A 12741-nucleotide genomic window follows, 5' to 3' on the forward strand; every position below is an offset into this window, starting at 1 on the left:
TTATGAGTTTGTGGCACATTATTTTCCATTTGTTCAGTGGGGATTATAATAGCCAAGTTCTAAGATTTTCACCGAGGACAAAAAGATTCTTGTGGCATGAAAGATTTTACTTTCTAAATGGACATATTTCTTGAATCCAGTGGCCTCTAGAGAAAATCCTAAGGCATTTTTTTTAAGGCATTAGTTTGTCACTAAAGTTTCATGCTTGTGGGAAGATTGTTTTTGTCCTGTATTTCCTATAATGTCAAAAGCCAGGGAGTAGCCCATGAGAACTTGTCAGATATCATCTTTGTTTTGCATCCCCCAAGATTTCCTGGCTGCTGATTTCAGCAGCCAACAGAACCCTAAGGGAGCAGACAGAGTACTTTGAAGTGTGGAGCCAGTGGTTCTTCTGTGGAAGCTGAAGAAGGGATGACAAAGGGACTGGATCCAACCTTCTAGGGTTTTGGGTTCCTCTCTCAGATTCAAATATAGGGGAAGGAAGTATCTGGGAAATAAAGGCACTTTGTAAAGGATAAAACTTTTTTCCCCGTTTTTGTCTGTGACCAATGTCCCTAGACTCAGGCTCAGAGAAGTAAAGTAACCAACTTGAAATCATAGAACTGATAGATGATAGAATTTGTATTTGAACCTGCACCCCAAGGCCTCTGCTACAAAATCAGTTCTTTTGGTAAAAGGACGAGAAGCTGTTAATAGCTGTTTTATCTGAATAGCATTCTAGTCTGTAGGTTGCTTGCTGTGTTTCCCACTTTCCCACCCCCAGCCAGTTTTCCACATGTACTTTCATCTTCATAGCGGGTACTTCAACAAAAATGAGGCAAACGTTAATATTTTTAAATTTGTTGCCAACTTTAATATGAGACAGTAAAGAACAGTAAAGTTATACAGCCAGTAAACTCAATTTTTAAAATTCCTTAACTTTAAACTCACCAGTGAATTTAATGTAATTTTTGGTCAGTTAATTTGGGGTAGCTTTTAAAAATTTGTACTTGAAGATTATTTGTACTTACTTGAAGACTCTCTAAGCTGGGAAAAAGATCAGAGCTGAGGTTGGCTGCTGTCTTTTGTTGGCAAAATAATTTGGGCAATTTGTTCACAACTACCGTGTTTCCCCAACAACAAGACCTAGCTGGACAATCAGCTCTAATGCATCTTTTAGAGCAAAAATTAATATAAGACCAACTATTATATAAGAGCCGGTCTTATTTTACTATAATTTATTTTTGCTTCAAAAGACGCATTAGAGCTGATTATCCGGCTAGGTCTTATTTTCGGGGAAACACAGTAGCCTTTTGATTTGTAACAGATAAGAACTCATGAGTGGCTTAGTCTCATTGACTGAGTGCTCAGATGCTTACAGACTAGAATGTTGTGAGAATCACAGTTGAATATGCAGTTCACAGGGTTGGTAAAAGAACCCTAAAGTGGAAACCTGATCATTAGTCTCCTCTTCCCCCAGTACCCTTCATTGACTTCCATCCAGCTCAGTACCAAACTCTTCTATCTGACATTCAGGCTGGCCACAATACGGCCCCTGTCCACAGCTTCAGACGCATCTCCTACGCTTCCTCTCCCATACACCAACACTTGCTTTTTAAAATGTTGTTTCTTTTCAAATGCCTACAAACTGAATTCCCAGACAACCATGTAAAACCACCTACTTATTAAGCTTCCAAAGCAACTTTTATATAGCCATTGAATTTTGTACACATGAATTATAATTATTTAGATTTGAAATAACATTAAAAAAATGTCAGTTGTGTATCTTCAACTGAATTCTTTATGGACTAGGTTTGTGGAAATATTTTATTAGAGTTTCTTGTTTAAGTGATAATGTTACATCACTGGAACGACAGTGATAATGAAACATGCAATTTCTAGATAGAGATGTAGATTTTTGTTAACTTGTAATTTATGGGCATATTACATAATTTCTAAATGACATACTTTGTTCCACTGTTGAGTTCTTATGTACTTTCTCATCTAATTTGAAAGTATGTTTTCTAGTAGTTTACAGAGTTTTATAATTTATTAAATAATATAAATCTCAAACATAAAATTTGGCTTTATGACCATTTTTTTGTGTAATCAAAATTATCTAATTAAAATGTTTAATAATTATGAGTTATGAAAATGGAATTTTACTTGTTTGGTATAATTTAAGATTAGAGCCAGTAAATCTTTAAGATTAATTAAGAAATAAGATCTTTCAGTTAATTACTTTAATGACTTTTTAAATATAGGTACAGCCATAGTGCTGAAGTTCAAGTTCGACTTCAGTTCTTGACTTGTGTGTTTTCAACTCTGGGATCACCTGATCATTTCAGTAAGTTTTTTAATCAGTATTTTAATCAGTGTTTAGATCTGTATGATTCTTGAAGAAGGGTCCAGTTAAATATACTCATGCCTTTAGATTTCTGTGGTGATTAAATTATTCTGAATAATGGATGTCTCCTCAATGACCCTGACATATTCTTCAGTGAATAAAGGACTCATTTCAAGAACAAAATATTTGAGATAGGAGAACATGTCACATTGGGATGATTGCATTTCTTTTATTACCTTTGATTATAGAATCTTCCTATCACCCCATTTGGAAACAGCCACTGTCTACATATTGTTATTGGGACTAATCTTACCCAAAATTGCTTGGTTTCATAGGTGATAGAAACAGTTAGAAGACCCTAGTTTTATTTAGATTAATCTCAAACTCAATCTCATTAACCATTAACTTTTTTAAAAAAAATAGAGATTGATTGGCATATTCAGTGTGGACTGTGTCCAAACCCACATGCTAGATGTTCTCACAAGAGAGGAACAAGATTGGTTCTTTTGGCCAGAGCTCCTTTTCTCTTGCTAGACTGATTGTATTAGCTCTCACTCTCCACCCTCTTTTTCGGTAAGTGCATGTCCGCAAACCTCATTTGTAAGGACTTTCTCTTTCTTTAGCTATGTTAACATAGTCAAACTGATGAGTGTCTTACTTGCCTGAGAGGCATCATCATAACTCCTTTAAGTCCGTAGCTATGCTAGAGATGGAGTCTGTAATTTATTCTTCAAGTCAAGCTATTTATAACAAATGCCACTAACATTGTGATACCAGATATCAAAATGAAGACTCCTGTTTTTTATAGAAAACTGGTGTCTCGTGTTATTAGGTCCATTTATCATACCCATTATTATGGATGCCATACATGAAATAAATAGTATAAAATATAAAAACACCCTATAAATGGAAAAGTCAAACCAAAATAATCAGCATGTTTGCTCAGTATAGATTCTCATTAGAAAATGTTTACTACTCTTCTCAGTATTTGAACAATGAATTATTTATTTTGCTGCTCCCATCCCAGTAAGTACAGTATAGATTCCTTGTGCATTATGGGCTTACAGTAGCTCTTGCCCAGATAAAATCAAATTGAAAACTTTACTTCTCCCACATCATAATTATACTTCCCTTACTGACACAGTCCTTGTCAGATATAATATGGTCACTCCAAAGATGTATTCAATAAGTTAATATTGATTTTCATTATACCAATACATATGTTTTTTTTAATAAACTTAAAACAATAACAAAAATGTATACATTGCCTATTGAATGTGTATTGGTAACTGAGCCATTTATGAATACACTTCTGTTTTGTCATACAGTTTATTATAATTAACCTAGATAATATTTTTTGGACTCTTGTTTTCTTCACTTACCTCTCTTCTTAATTACTTAATGTGTTTAAGTTATAATATACACTAAAATTTGTTTCTAGTTTTTTTATGTTGGCTCCCAAGTTGGGCAGCAGCAAGTTGGCACAAGTTCTTCTTAGAGCAAATTATCTATTCATTAACTATTTCTGTGAGAAACTGATGGTATACTATTTTTTTACTCTGACTCTTTAGACTGGTATTGTCATTAAGTAAGTATTTTCTGCAATGTTTTTCCATATTCTGGATCTCATCTACTTTTCAGAGGTTTCTTATGAATCTGTCATACCGTCATGTCCCATCTGATTCTGGGGAGCAACCGCAGGCTTTGGAACCCCTGATGATGTACTTTAGAAATCCGTGATCCTTTTATTTTTACCCTTTTAGATTGTCCATTTGTCCACATTGAGACTTGCGATTGCCTATAATGCCTTTGCTTGTCTTTGAATAGCTCTCTGACTTCCTTCCTCCACATTTTGGAATTATTTAATACTTGGTCCAAAGTACCATACAGATTTTTATCTCATTACATTTGGCTTCCCAGCTAATTGTATCCCCTGATGTGTTGCTGTTCTCTGTTTTAGGTAGTTGGTTCTCTTTTGCTTTATTCATTGTAAGGATCCTTTCTTTCATAGTTTACAAAAAGAGTGCTTATTAGCATGTATTGTTTATCTCCAATGTGCATAGAATGAACTTTGAATGTGGTATCTATTTTTAACCCTTAAACTTTAGAACTGCTCATCAACATTTGGGATTACTTTACCTTAATCATTTTTACTGTAATACACTGATATGTTCATATTTTAGGGAGAATGATTTTCCAGACCAAATGACTCTTCTAGGATACTATATCAGTTGTACGTTTTTAGATAATTTATATATGGATTATATTTAACTACATTTTAAAAGCATAAATTTTGTGAAATCTCTTAACAAAATAATTTTAATAAAATGCTACAAAATATCTCCTTTATATTTCTAGGTATGTTAGTGCTTCTAGTACATTGAATTAGGATCAAAATGTTGTATGTACCAAACGTATGATTTAAAATTTGTAATTTTTATCTAGGGTTAAGTTTAGAGCAAGTCGACATTTTATGGCATTGTTTAGTGGAAGATTCTGAGTGTTATGATGATGCACTCCATTGGTTTTTAAATCAAGTTCGAAGTAAAGATCAACATGCTATGGGAATGGAAACCTACAAGCATCTTTTCTTGGAGAAGGTAATTTTATATTTCTTGACAGTTTTATTGTTTATTTGTTTTTCCATATTTCCTTTTTACCTCTTGAAATATAAACTCTGATGTTCAATTGTTCCTCTTCTGACATAGATTTTTTTAAAAAATAGACAAATGTAGGTTTTCAGCTCTCCTTACATAGTTTTTGCCACTTACTGTTTTAATTTGTCCTCTACAATGTTTATATCACAATGAATACATAGTTATGTTTACAAAAATATTGTTCCTTCGCTAAAGTACTTCAACTGACAGTAATTAGAATAACTCTTCAGGCAAACACTAATAAGAAATGTGGGGAGTTTGGTGTTTATTTTTTAAATCAATAACATTGCAGTTACATTTTCAGGAGTGGTGCCCACACCCACTAGTGTAAAGCAGTGTTCTGTGACTCTTCTTAATTAAATGATGTGGTTTTTCAGCCAGTTTTCTGACAGATAGAAGCCAGTCTTCAGATTTTTTTCATAGATCCCTGGGAAGGCATTTTTAGGAAGATGTCATGATAACATTAAAGACATTCTTCTGTCCAGTTTTTGTTGTCCTTTATCAGATGCAGCAATTGGTTCAGGTGACAATTTTCCGTCTGAATTTTGACACATCGAAGATAAAGCAGTCAGCTTATTTTTAATTTTTTTTTTTGAGAGTATAAAGGCTTTCAAGCTCCTCTAACATTGTCTTCATGGTAGAGTTGAGTGTATATGAATGAGTTTTTGTACATGTAAATTAAATCACTTAATAGATCCAAGACAAAGCTATAAATAGACTTTCAGGTATCTTAATTTCAAGCCCTGACTTATATACAAACTGTACATGTAGCTATACATCTCATAAATGTGCATGTTAAATGATAAAAATGATAAAAAAAAATTTGTACTCCTTTTCTCTGACTTTAAGAATCTATGTACATCTTAAAAAACTGAAACATATCAGATATGTTTCAATTATGACCTGAATAAAATTTTCATTACATTGTTATGTATTTTAGTTTTTAAAATTATTACTGAAAATCTGAGCTGATATATTTCTTTCTATAATGTTTTCAGTAAAATTAAGTTTGTTAATTTAAATCTGTTAAGTTAAATTTAATAAAATAAAATCTGTTAACTTAATTACCATACTAAACTAGCTTAAAAACATTTTTTTTTTTTAAGATGCCCCAGCTAAAACCTGAAACGATTAGCATGACTGGCTTAAACCTGTTTCAGCATCTGTGTAACTTGGCTCGATTGGCTACCAGTGCCTATGATGGTGGTTCAAACTCTGAGGTATGGATTTAGACTTGTCATTTTATTAGGTCAGCTTATGGACTTTTTGTTTTATTCCTCAAATTAGATTACTGAATTATCTTACATAGTTTATCAAGCATTGAATTTACTAACTATGAAGACTTTTATTCTTTGGTTTTGAAAAGCTTTATTTTTTTGACTTTTAAAAATTGTATAAAACAAATTTTGTGATTTTTTTTTTTTTTTCATTACCAAAGATAACCTTGATTGGTGTTTAATGAAAACTTATACACATTCCTTGATTAATAGAAAAGAGGCCATCTCAGTGTTCTTTTAGTCCCCTACCTGCCCCTAGATCATATAATCAAGTTTTGTCAAGTACCTAGAAGGTTGATTGGTATAAAATCTGATTTTTATGCCATTCATTGTGGCCAAGTTTTTAGTTGCTTTTAGGCAAATCCAGAGTGCTGTTGGCAACTTCTATTCTGGAATAGAATCTGCCTACATTATCTCTGATCATGAGGCATATGATCAGTTCATTAGCTGAAATTGCTAATCTTTCTGGCTTAGAGTTCCATTTGCCTAGTTGGGTGGCTGGTAAGTTTTGTTGAATGCATTTTTCCTAGACTCTCCTAATGCAGACAATTTTTTGAAAGTCATCCTCATTGGACATTCCAGTTTATTAATAATATCTTTAATTTATGTGGTGTCCACTCAACATTTTTCAGTAATTTTCTTCAGAAGCTGGTATTGTGTTTTAAGGAGAAAGGTAGAGAAAACTGATGTGTAAAGAATACTTTTAATTGTATCTGGAATGCTTTCATAGTATCTTCTTACCTTCTTGTTTGAATAGTGGTTTTTTTTGTTGTTATTTTTTTTGGTCCTAACTCTTACTTTGATATTACTATATGATAAATTTCAATTTGGTAATTTCACACAATCAGACAGATCTTATTTTGCCTAAGAAGTAGTCATACACTAATTTTGAGATAATACTGTTTGTTAAGTAGATGATACAAACACTAAGGAAGTTCAGTCACTTGTCAGAAGGATATCTTTCTTCACCCTGCCCAACTTTTGAGAACTTTCACTCTCCAGTTTTTCTATAGTTTTCAAGGAAAACATTCTCTTTGTCATCTCATAGTTAACATAAATTTAAGCGACTGTTTGGGTTAATATATTTTTAAAATTTTCTGTGAATACCTGAAAGCAGTGACAAGTTGGATGAAAGCATTGTTATGCTAATAAGTATGTGTGCATTGTTTTCATTTATTCCTTTGTAGCATGTTTTTGGGACTTTTTGCCACTATGTAGTTACAACTTTTGAGTTGTTAAACGTTGTGTGTGTGTGTGTGTGTGTGTGTGTGTGTGTGTGTGTGTGTGTAGTCAGCTGTTTTATAAATAAGTATTTTGAGAATCAATAAAGGTATATCTCAGTAATTGAGGAAATTTCAAAGGATTTTATCCTCTTTATTGTTGTTTAATAACTGAGTAACAGCAGTTACCTTTTAAACCCTTTACCGGTTATTAAAACTCTTGGATATTGTATGCTTTTAAATTTGTTACTTCAGTCTTATTTACATTGTTTGACAAATAAAATTTATAGATGTTGTCATACTTTTCTTTCTTAGCTTTGTGGTATGGACCAATTTTGGGGCATTGCTTTAAGAGCACAGTCTGGTGATGTCAGTCGAGCAGCTATCCAGTATATTAACTCCTATTACATTAATGGTGAGTGATTTGAAATATTGTCTGATAGGTGATTTTTTTTATGTGAAAAATTTTTGTTTAGCAGTTCACTTCTTTAATATAGCAAAACAAGAACATAAGATTGATACACATATCTAAACATCTGATTTTCAGGTAAAACGGGTTTGGAGAAGGAACAAGAATTTATTAGTAAATGTATGGAGAGTCTTATGATAGCTTCTAGCAGTCTTGAGCAGGAATCACACTCAAGTCTCACTGTTATAGAAAGAGGACTCCTTATGCTGAAGACACACCTGGAAGCATTTAGGAGAAGGTAATTTTTTTTTATACCAGTTTATTAGAATGAATTTCAGGTTTTATTGCCAACATATCTAAAAGTATTCTTAAAATTAAACTAGAGTTTTTTGGGGGGGCAGGTAAAAAGCATAACTTAACCAGAAATGAAGGGCTAATATGAGAAGTAATTTTTATTCATAGTATGTCCCAGTTAGCTATATAATAGGCAATACAGCTTCTTGGTAAATATTGCAGAGCTATAAAAATATTAGACTCTAAGAAGATATGCATGAAAAGAATTTCTAGACAGAATTCCATCTCTAAGAAAGTGTTACTATGATTGAAAAGGCAGAACACCATTACCAAGACAACCCTCACCAAGAACATCAAATAATTTCTCATAGTTGAACCAAGTTGAGTTTGTTTCATTTCCTGTTTTTTTTTTCTTCCTGGACTAGGAGACAGTATTTTAATTTTGAATTTCCATTTACCATGGAAACATGATCAAAAAATTCTGTGTTAATGAATATCTGTATAATTAATTTAGACATACCCTGTGTAATACAGAAATAAAGCAAATTAACATTTATGAATATATCGACTGAAATGAAAGGTGAGTAGATAGTTTTAATTAAGAAATTGTTAATTAAAAATCATGAGTAAATGTAAAAATACAAAGAACTGTGTTGAAAAAAATTGTTAAAATTAATAATTTCTTTCAACTTCAGAGCTTAGTTTGATAATGAAGAAGTCATACAATTGATATTTATTGACATTTGATTTAAAATATCAGGAAATATTGAATAATAAAGATATTTACACATTACTAATAAGTAACATGGCTCCATAATTTAAAACATTTGGATATTGCAAAATTCTTTATTTTGGTTATGGTTGCAATTTATGGAAATTCTACTTAAATAATTCCTTGTGGTTTCAAAGAATGTGTAAGGGAACTCTATAGAGATTTTTGGAAAGAAACTTCACACTGCCAGGTAACTTTCACCACTTTAAGAAATAAAAATAAATAAGTAAATGTGATGTCTTATTCAAATGAATATAAAATTAATACATACTCGTATTAACACTAAAATAATATTACAGAAAATAAAAGTTGCTGTAATCTATCTCTTCCTAGTGGAGATAATTACTGTCAATGATACTATAAATATATTCTTCCAAATTTTTCTCTATGCTGCAGGGTCTACAAACAACAAACCCCAAAAAACCTGTTGGTTCAAACCCTTAGTCCTTATACAATGTTACCAGTGTTTTTAAAATAAGTACATATTTAGAAATTATTTCAAAATAAATTGTTTTTTTAGGATTCAGTGATACTTTTATAAATTTTATGAATTTCGTTTAATAAAAAAAAAAATCCCTTCTAAGATGTACTATTTTTTTCTGCTCATGAAAAAATTGTATTGATAGAAACCTTTGTAATTTTTTATGTTTTACGCTAAACGTTAATGTTGGTGTTAAATAATTTGTATACATATTTTGTGGGTGGTAAGTAGAGAAACTAGGAAACAACGGAATATTAAAAAAACTTGAAGAGCTAGTTTAATAATATATTTAGGTAATTTCATGCAAATCCTTGTGCAGTATTATCGTACAATTTCAAGTGGTTGATGTGCTTAGTGCTACTACTAATTTAAAATTGCCTAAAATTTGTAGAATGAAAATATAAAGTGATTACATGTTTGTATATGCTATATAACAAGAGAGTAAATAAAAAAAAATTTTTAAGCATTTTTTTGGTTTTTAAAGAGAAGTTTCTGATCTTACACTTTTCAGCTGGAAGCAGTTATGTTTCCCAGGGGACATTAGGTAATGTCTGGAGACATTTTTGATTATCACAGCTTAAAGAAGAAGGAGGTGCTGTTGGTATACAGTCGGGTACTGCTGATAAACATTGGGCAGTACATGGGACAGCCTCCCTCCAACAAAGAATTATTGGGCCCAAAAAGATTGTCTAAGATTACTTTTTTGCTCGGTAATAAAAGCTGGACATTGGATCGCTTCTAAGAAATCAAGTCCATTTATTCCTTTACCTTCCATCCTTCTATTCCAGAATTGCTGATTAGTATGAGACTTTGATAATTTTTTTTCTTAGCTGAATTCAGGTACCCTGGATCCTGAGTTCATCAACTGAAAATCACAGAGAAAATTGACAGATATTTAGTGAGGTGTCATGCTACATGTCTGTGTCCTTTGAAATATAAGTTTTTGTACTTCATTTTATAATTTTTGCAGTCATGGAATCGGCTCTCACATTCTGTTAGGCTGGTTAACATATTTACTAGAAAAATTTCTATAGCTGAAAAATACTTCTAATACCGTTTTTCCTCTTCTGAATACAGGAATGACAGCTTCCCTTTTCTCTTACCATATTAGTTTGTTTCTTTGAATTCTTCCTTTGTCTGTTACCACCCCTCCTTCCCTTTAAATAACATTCTTAATGGGATTATTTTTTCCTCAGTAATTTTTCTTGGAAACTGTTTTTAAAGAGTTTTTAGCTATTTATTCATGCATTTAAATTTGATTCAGTATAATGAATCTACACTTAAATTTTAGCGCTGTAAATTGAAATGTGTTAGAATCTTTTGTGGGCTTTTTAATTTTGTAAAATAGTGAAAACTTCAGTAACATTAAAAAAGTTTAAAATGATATCCTTCCTATGTGTGGTGTTTGTGTATTTTAGGTTTGTATATCATCTCAGACATGTGTGGTTTTTGTGTGTTTTAGGTTTGCATATCATCTCAGACAGTGGCAAATTGAAGGCACTGGTATTAGTAGTCATTTGAAAGCACTGAGTGACAAACAGTCCCTGCCGCTAAGGGTTGTATGCCAGCCAGCTGGACTTCCTGACAAGGTAGTTACTTAGTTTGTTTCCAAATTGATAACATTTCCCAGTTCAAATATCTGTTCTTTTTGTATTTTTAAATTGGTTGCATCTCATATTTCAGATGACTATTGAAATGTATCCTAGTGACCAGGTAGCAGATCTTAGGGCTGAAGTAACTCATTGGTATGAAAATTTACAGAAAGAACAAATAAATCAACAAGCTCAGCTTCAGGAGTTTGGTCAAAGCAGCCGAAAGGGAGAATTTCCTGGTAAGTTCAACAGTTCAAATTTTCATATTTTCTAGGTTGTATTATATATCAACTTTGAACCTTTATTTCTTTGAAGAATGCCCATGTTCGTGGTTTCCCCCTACCTTAGCCTACCATTGGTGTGATGCCATTGATTCTTAAACAAGAGTGAAATAAATAGTTGCTTCATATGTTTCTCGCAAACATTTTCCCAAAAAAATTCTACTTTTGGACGTTATTTGATAAGCAATGTGGGAAATATTAATTAGTTTAATATACTACTTACCATGTTTTCCCGAAAATAAGACCTAGCTGGACAATCAGCTCTAATGCATCTTTTGGAGCAAAAATTAATACAAGACCTGGTATTATATTGTAGTAATATTATATTGTATTGTATTGTATTGTATTGTATTGTATTGTATTGTATTGTATTGTATTATTACATTATATTACATTATATTACATTATATTACATTATATTATATTATATTATATTATATTATATTATATTATATTATATTATATCCAGTCTTATATTAAAGTAAGACCAGGTCTAATATTAATTTTTGCTCCAAAAGACTCATTAGAGCTGATGGTCTGGCTAGGTCTTATTTTCGGGGAAACACGGTAGTACCCAATTTTACCCCTAAATTATTTCTGCCATTTTGATATATTTTGTTTTTGTTTTTTCTGGAGCGTATGAAAGTAGTGCACCCTTAAATTCCTCCTGTGTATCTTCCCTTCCACCCAAAAATGTATCATATTAAGAAATTTTTCATGTGTGCTTGAAAGATATATTTGATTCCTCCCTTACTGTTAATGACTAGTGCATTTTTAGTGTCTTTCTATAACACAGAGTACAAGTTAACCAGAGGAATGACCATAAAAGCTGTTACTTTTTACTTACAATTTAGGGGTCTGAAATTATAACTGGCTAAATATATATTTAGGAAAAAAGATCTTCAAGTTTTAAAAGCTTCTTTGTAGGACTTTTTACCTGCCCATGTGCAGAGTGATAATTCTTCAGCATCTTTTTGTAAGGAGCCAATGATTTTACTACACTGTGCTTAAAGTGAAGCCATATGTATCTTCTAAAGTAGCAAATCTTACATTTTGTTCTTGAATAATTAATATTCTTGGTACAGAAGAATAGATGTTGAAAAGTCCCTCCTACCCCCATCTTTAAACCACCCATTTTCCTTTTCTTGAGGCAAATCTGGTTATTAGTTTGTTACATACCCTTCAAGAGATAACAAGATATAATGTAAGAATATTCATACACACACACAAAACATAAATGGTAGCATTTGATTTATACTCTTCTACCCATTGCTTATAATGCTTAACATTCGTAGGGAAAATTCCATATTAGTGCATTTTGCATGTAGAAAATTACCTCATTCTTTTTAAAGATCCACATAATCTGTAATAAGGTGACACCGTGATTTATTTTACCTGTTCTCTATTAATGGACATTTAGGTTGTTTCCACT

General features: G+C 31.8%; 1 protein-coding gene across 2 annotated transcripts in view; it reads left to right on the top strand.

Moving 5' to 3' along the window:
* USP34 (ubiquitin specific peptidase 34) overlaps positions 1-12741 on the top strand; it is a 205895-nt gene that overhangs the window by 91929 nt on the left and 101225 nt on the right. For both annotated transcript variants that reach the window (XM_019717509.3, XM_019717506.3), the window contains 7 exons: positions 2244-2326; positions 4772-4926; positions 6090-6203; positions 7796-7895; positions 8028-8187; positions 10899-11025; positions 11120-11267. In XM_019717509.3, the coding sequence (XP_019573068.3) occupies positions 2244-2326; positions 4772-4926; positions 6090-6203; positions 7796-7895; positions 8028-8187; positions 10899-11025; positions 11120-11267 (887 nt within the window). The remainder of the gene's footprint in view (positions 1-2243; positions 2327-4771; positions 4927-6089; positions 6204-7795; positions 7896-8027; positions 8188-10898; positions 11026-11119; positions 11268-12741) is intronic.

The sequence above is a fragment of the Rhinolophus sinicus genome, chromosome 2, assembly GCF_057876585.1.
Source record: "Rhinolophus sinicus isolate RSI-liver-muscle chromosome 2, RSI-T2T, whole genome shotgun sequence".
NCBI lineage: Eukaryota > Metazoa > Chordata > Mammalia > Chiroptera > Rhinolophidae > Rhinolophus > Rhinolophus sinicus.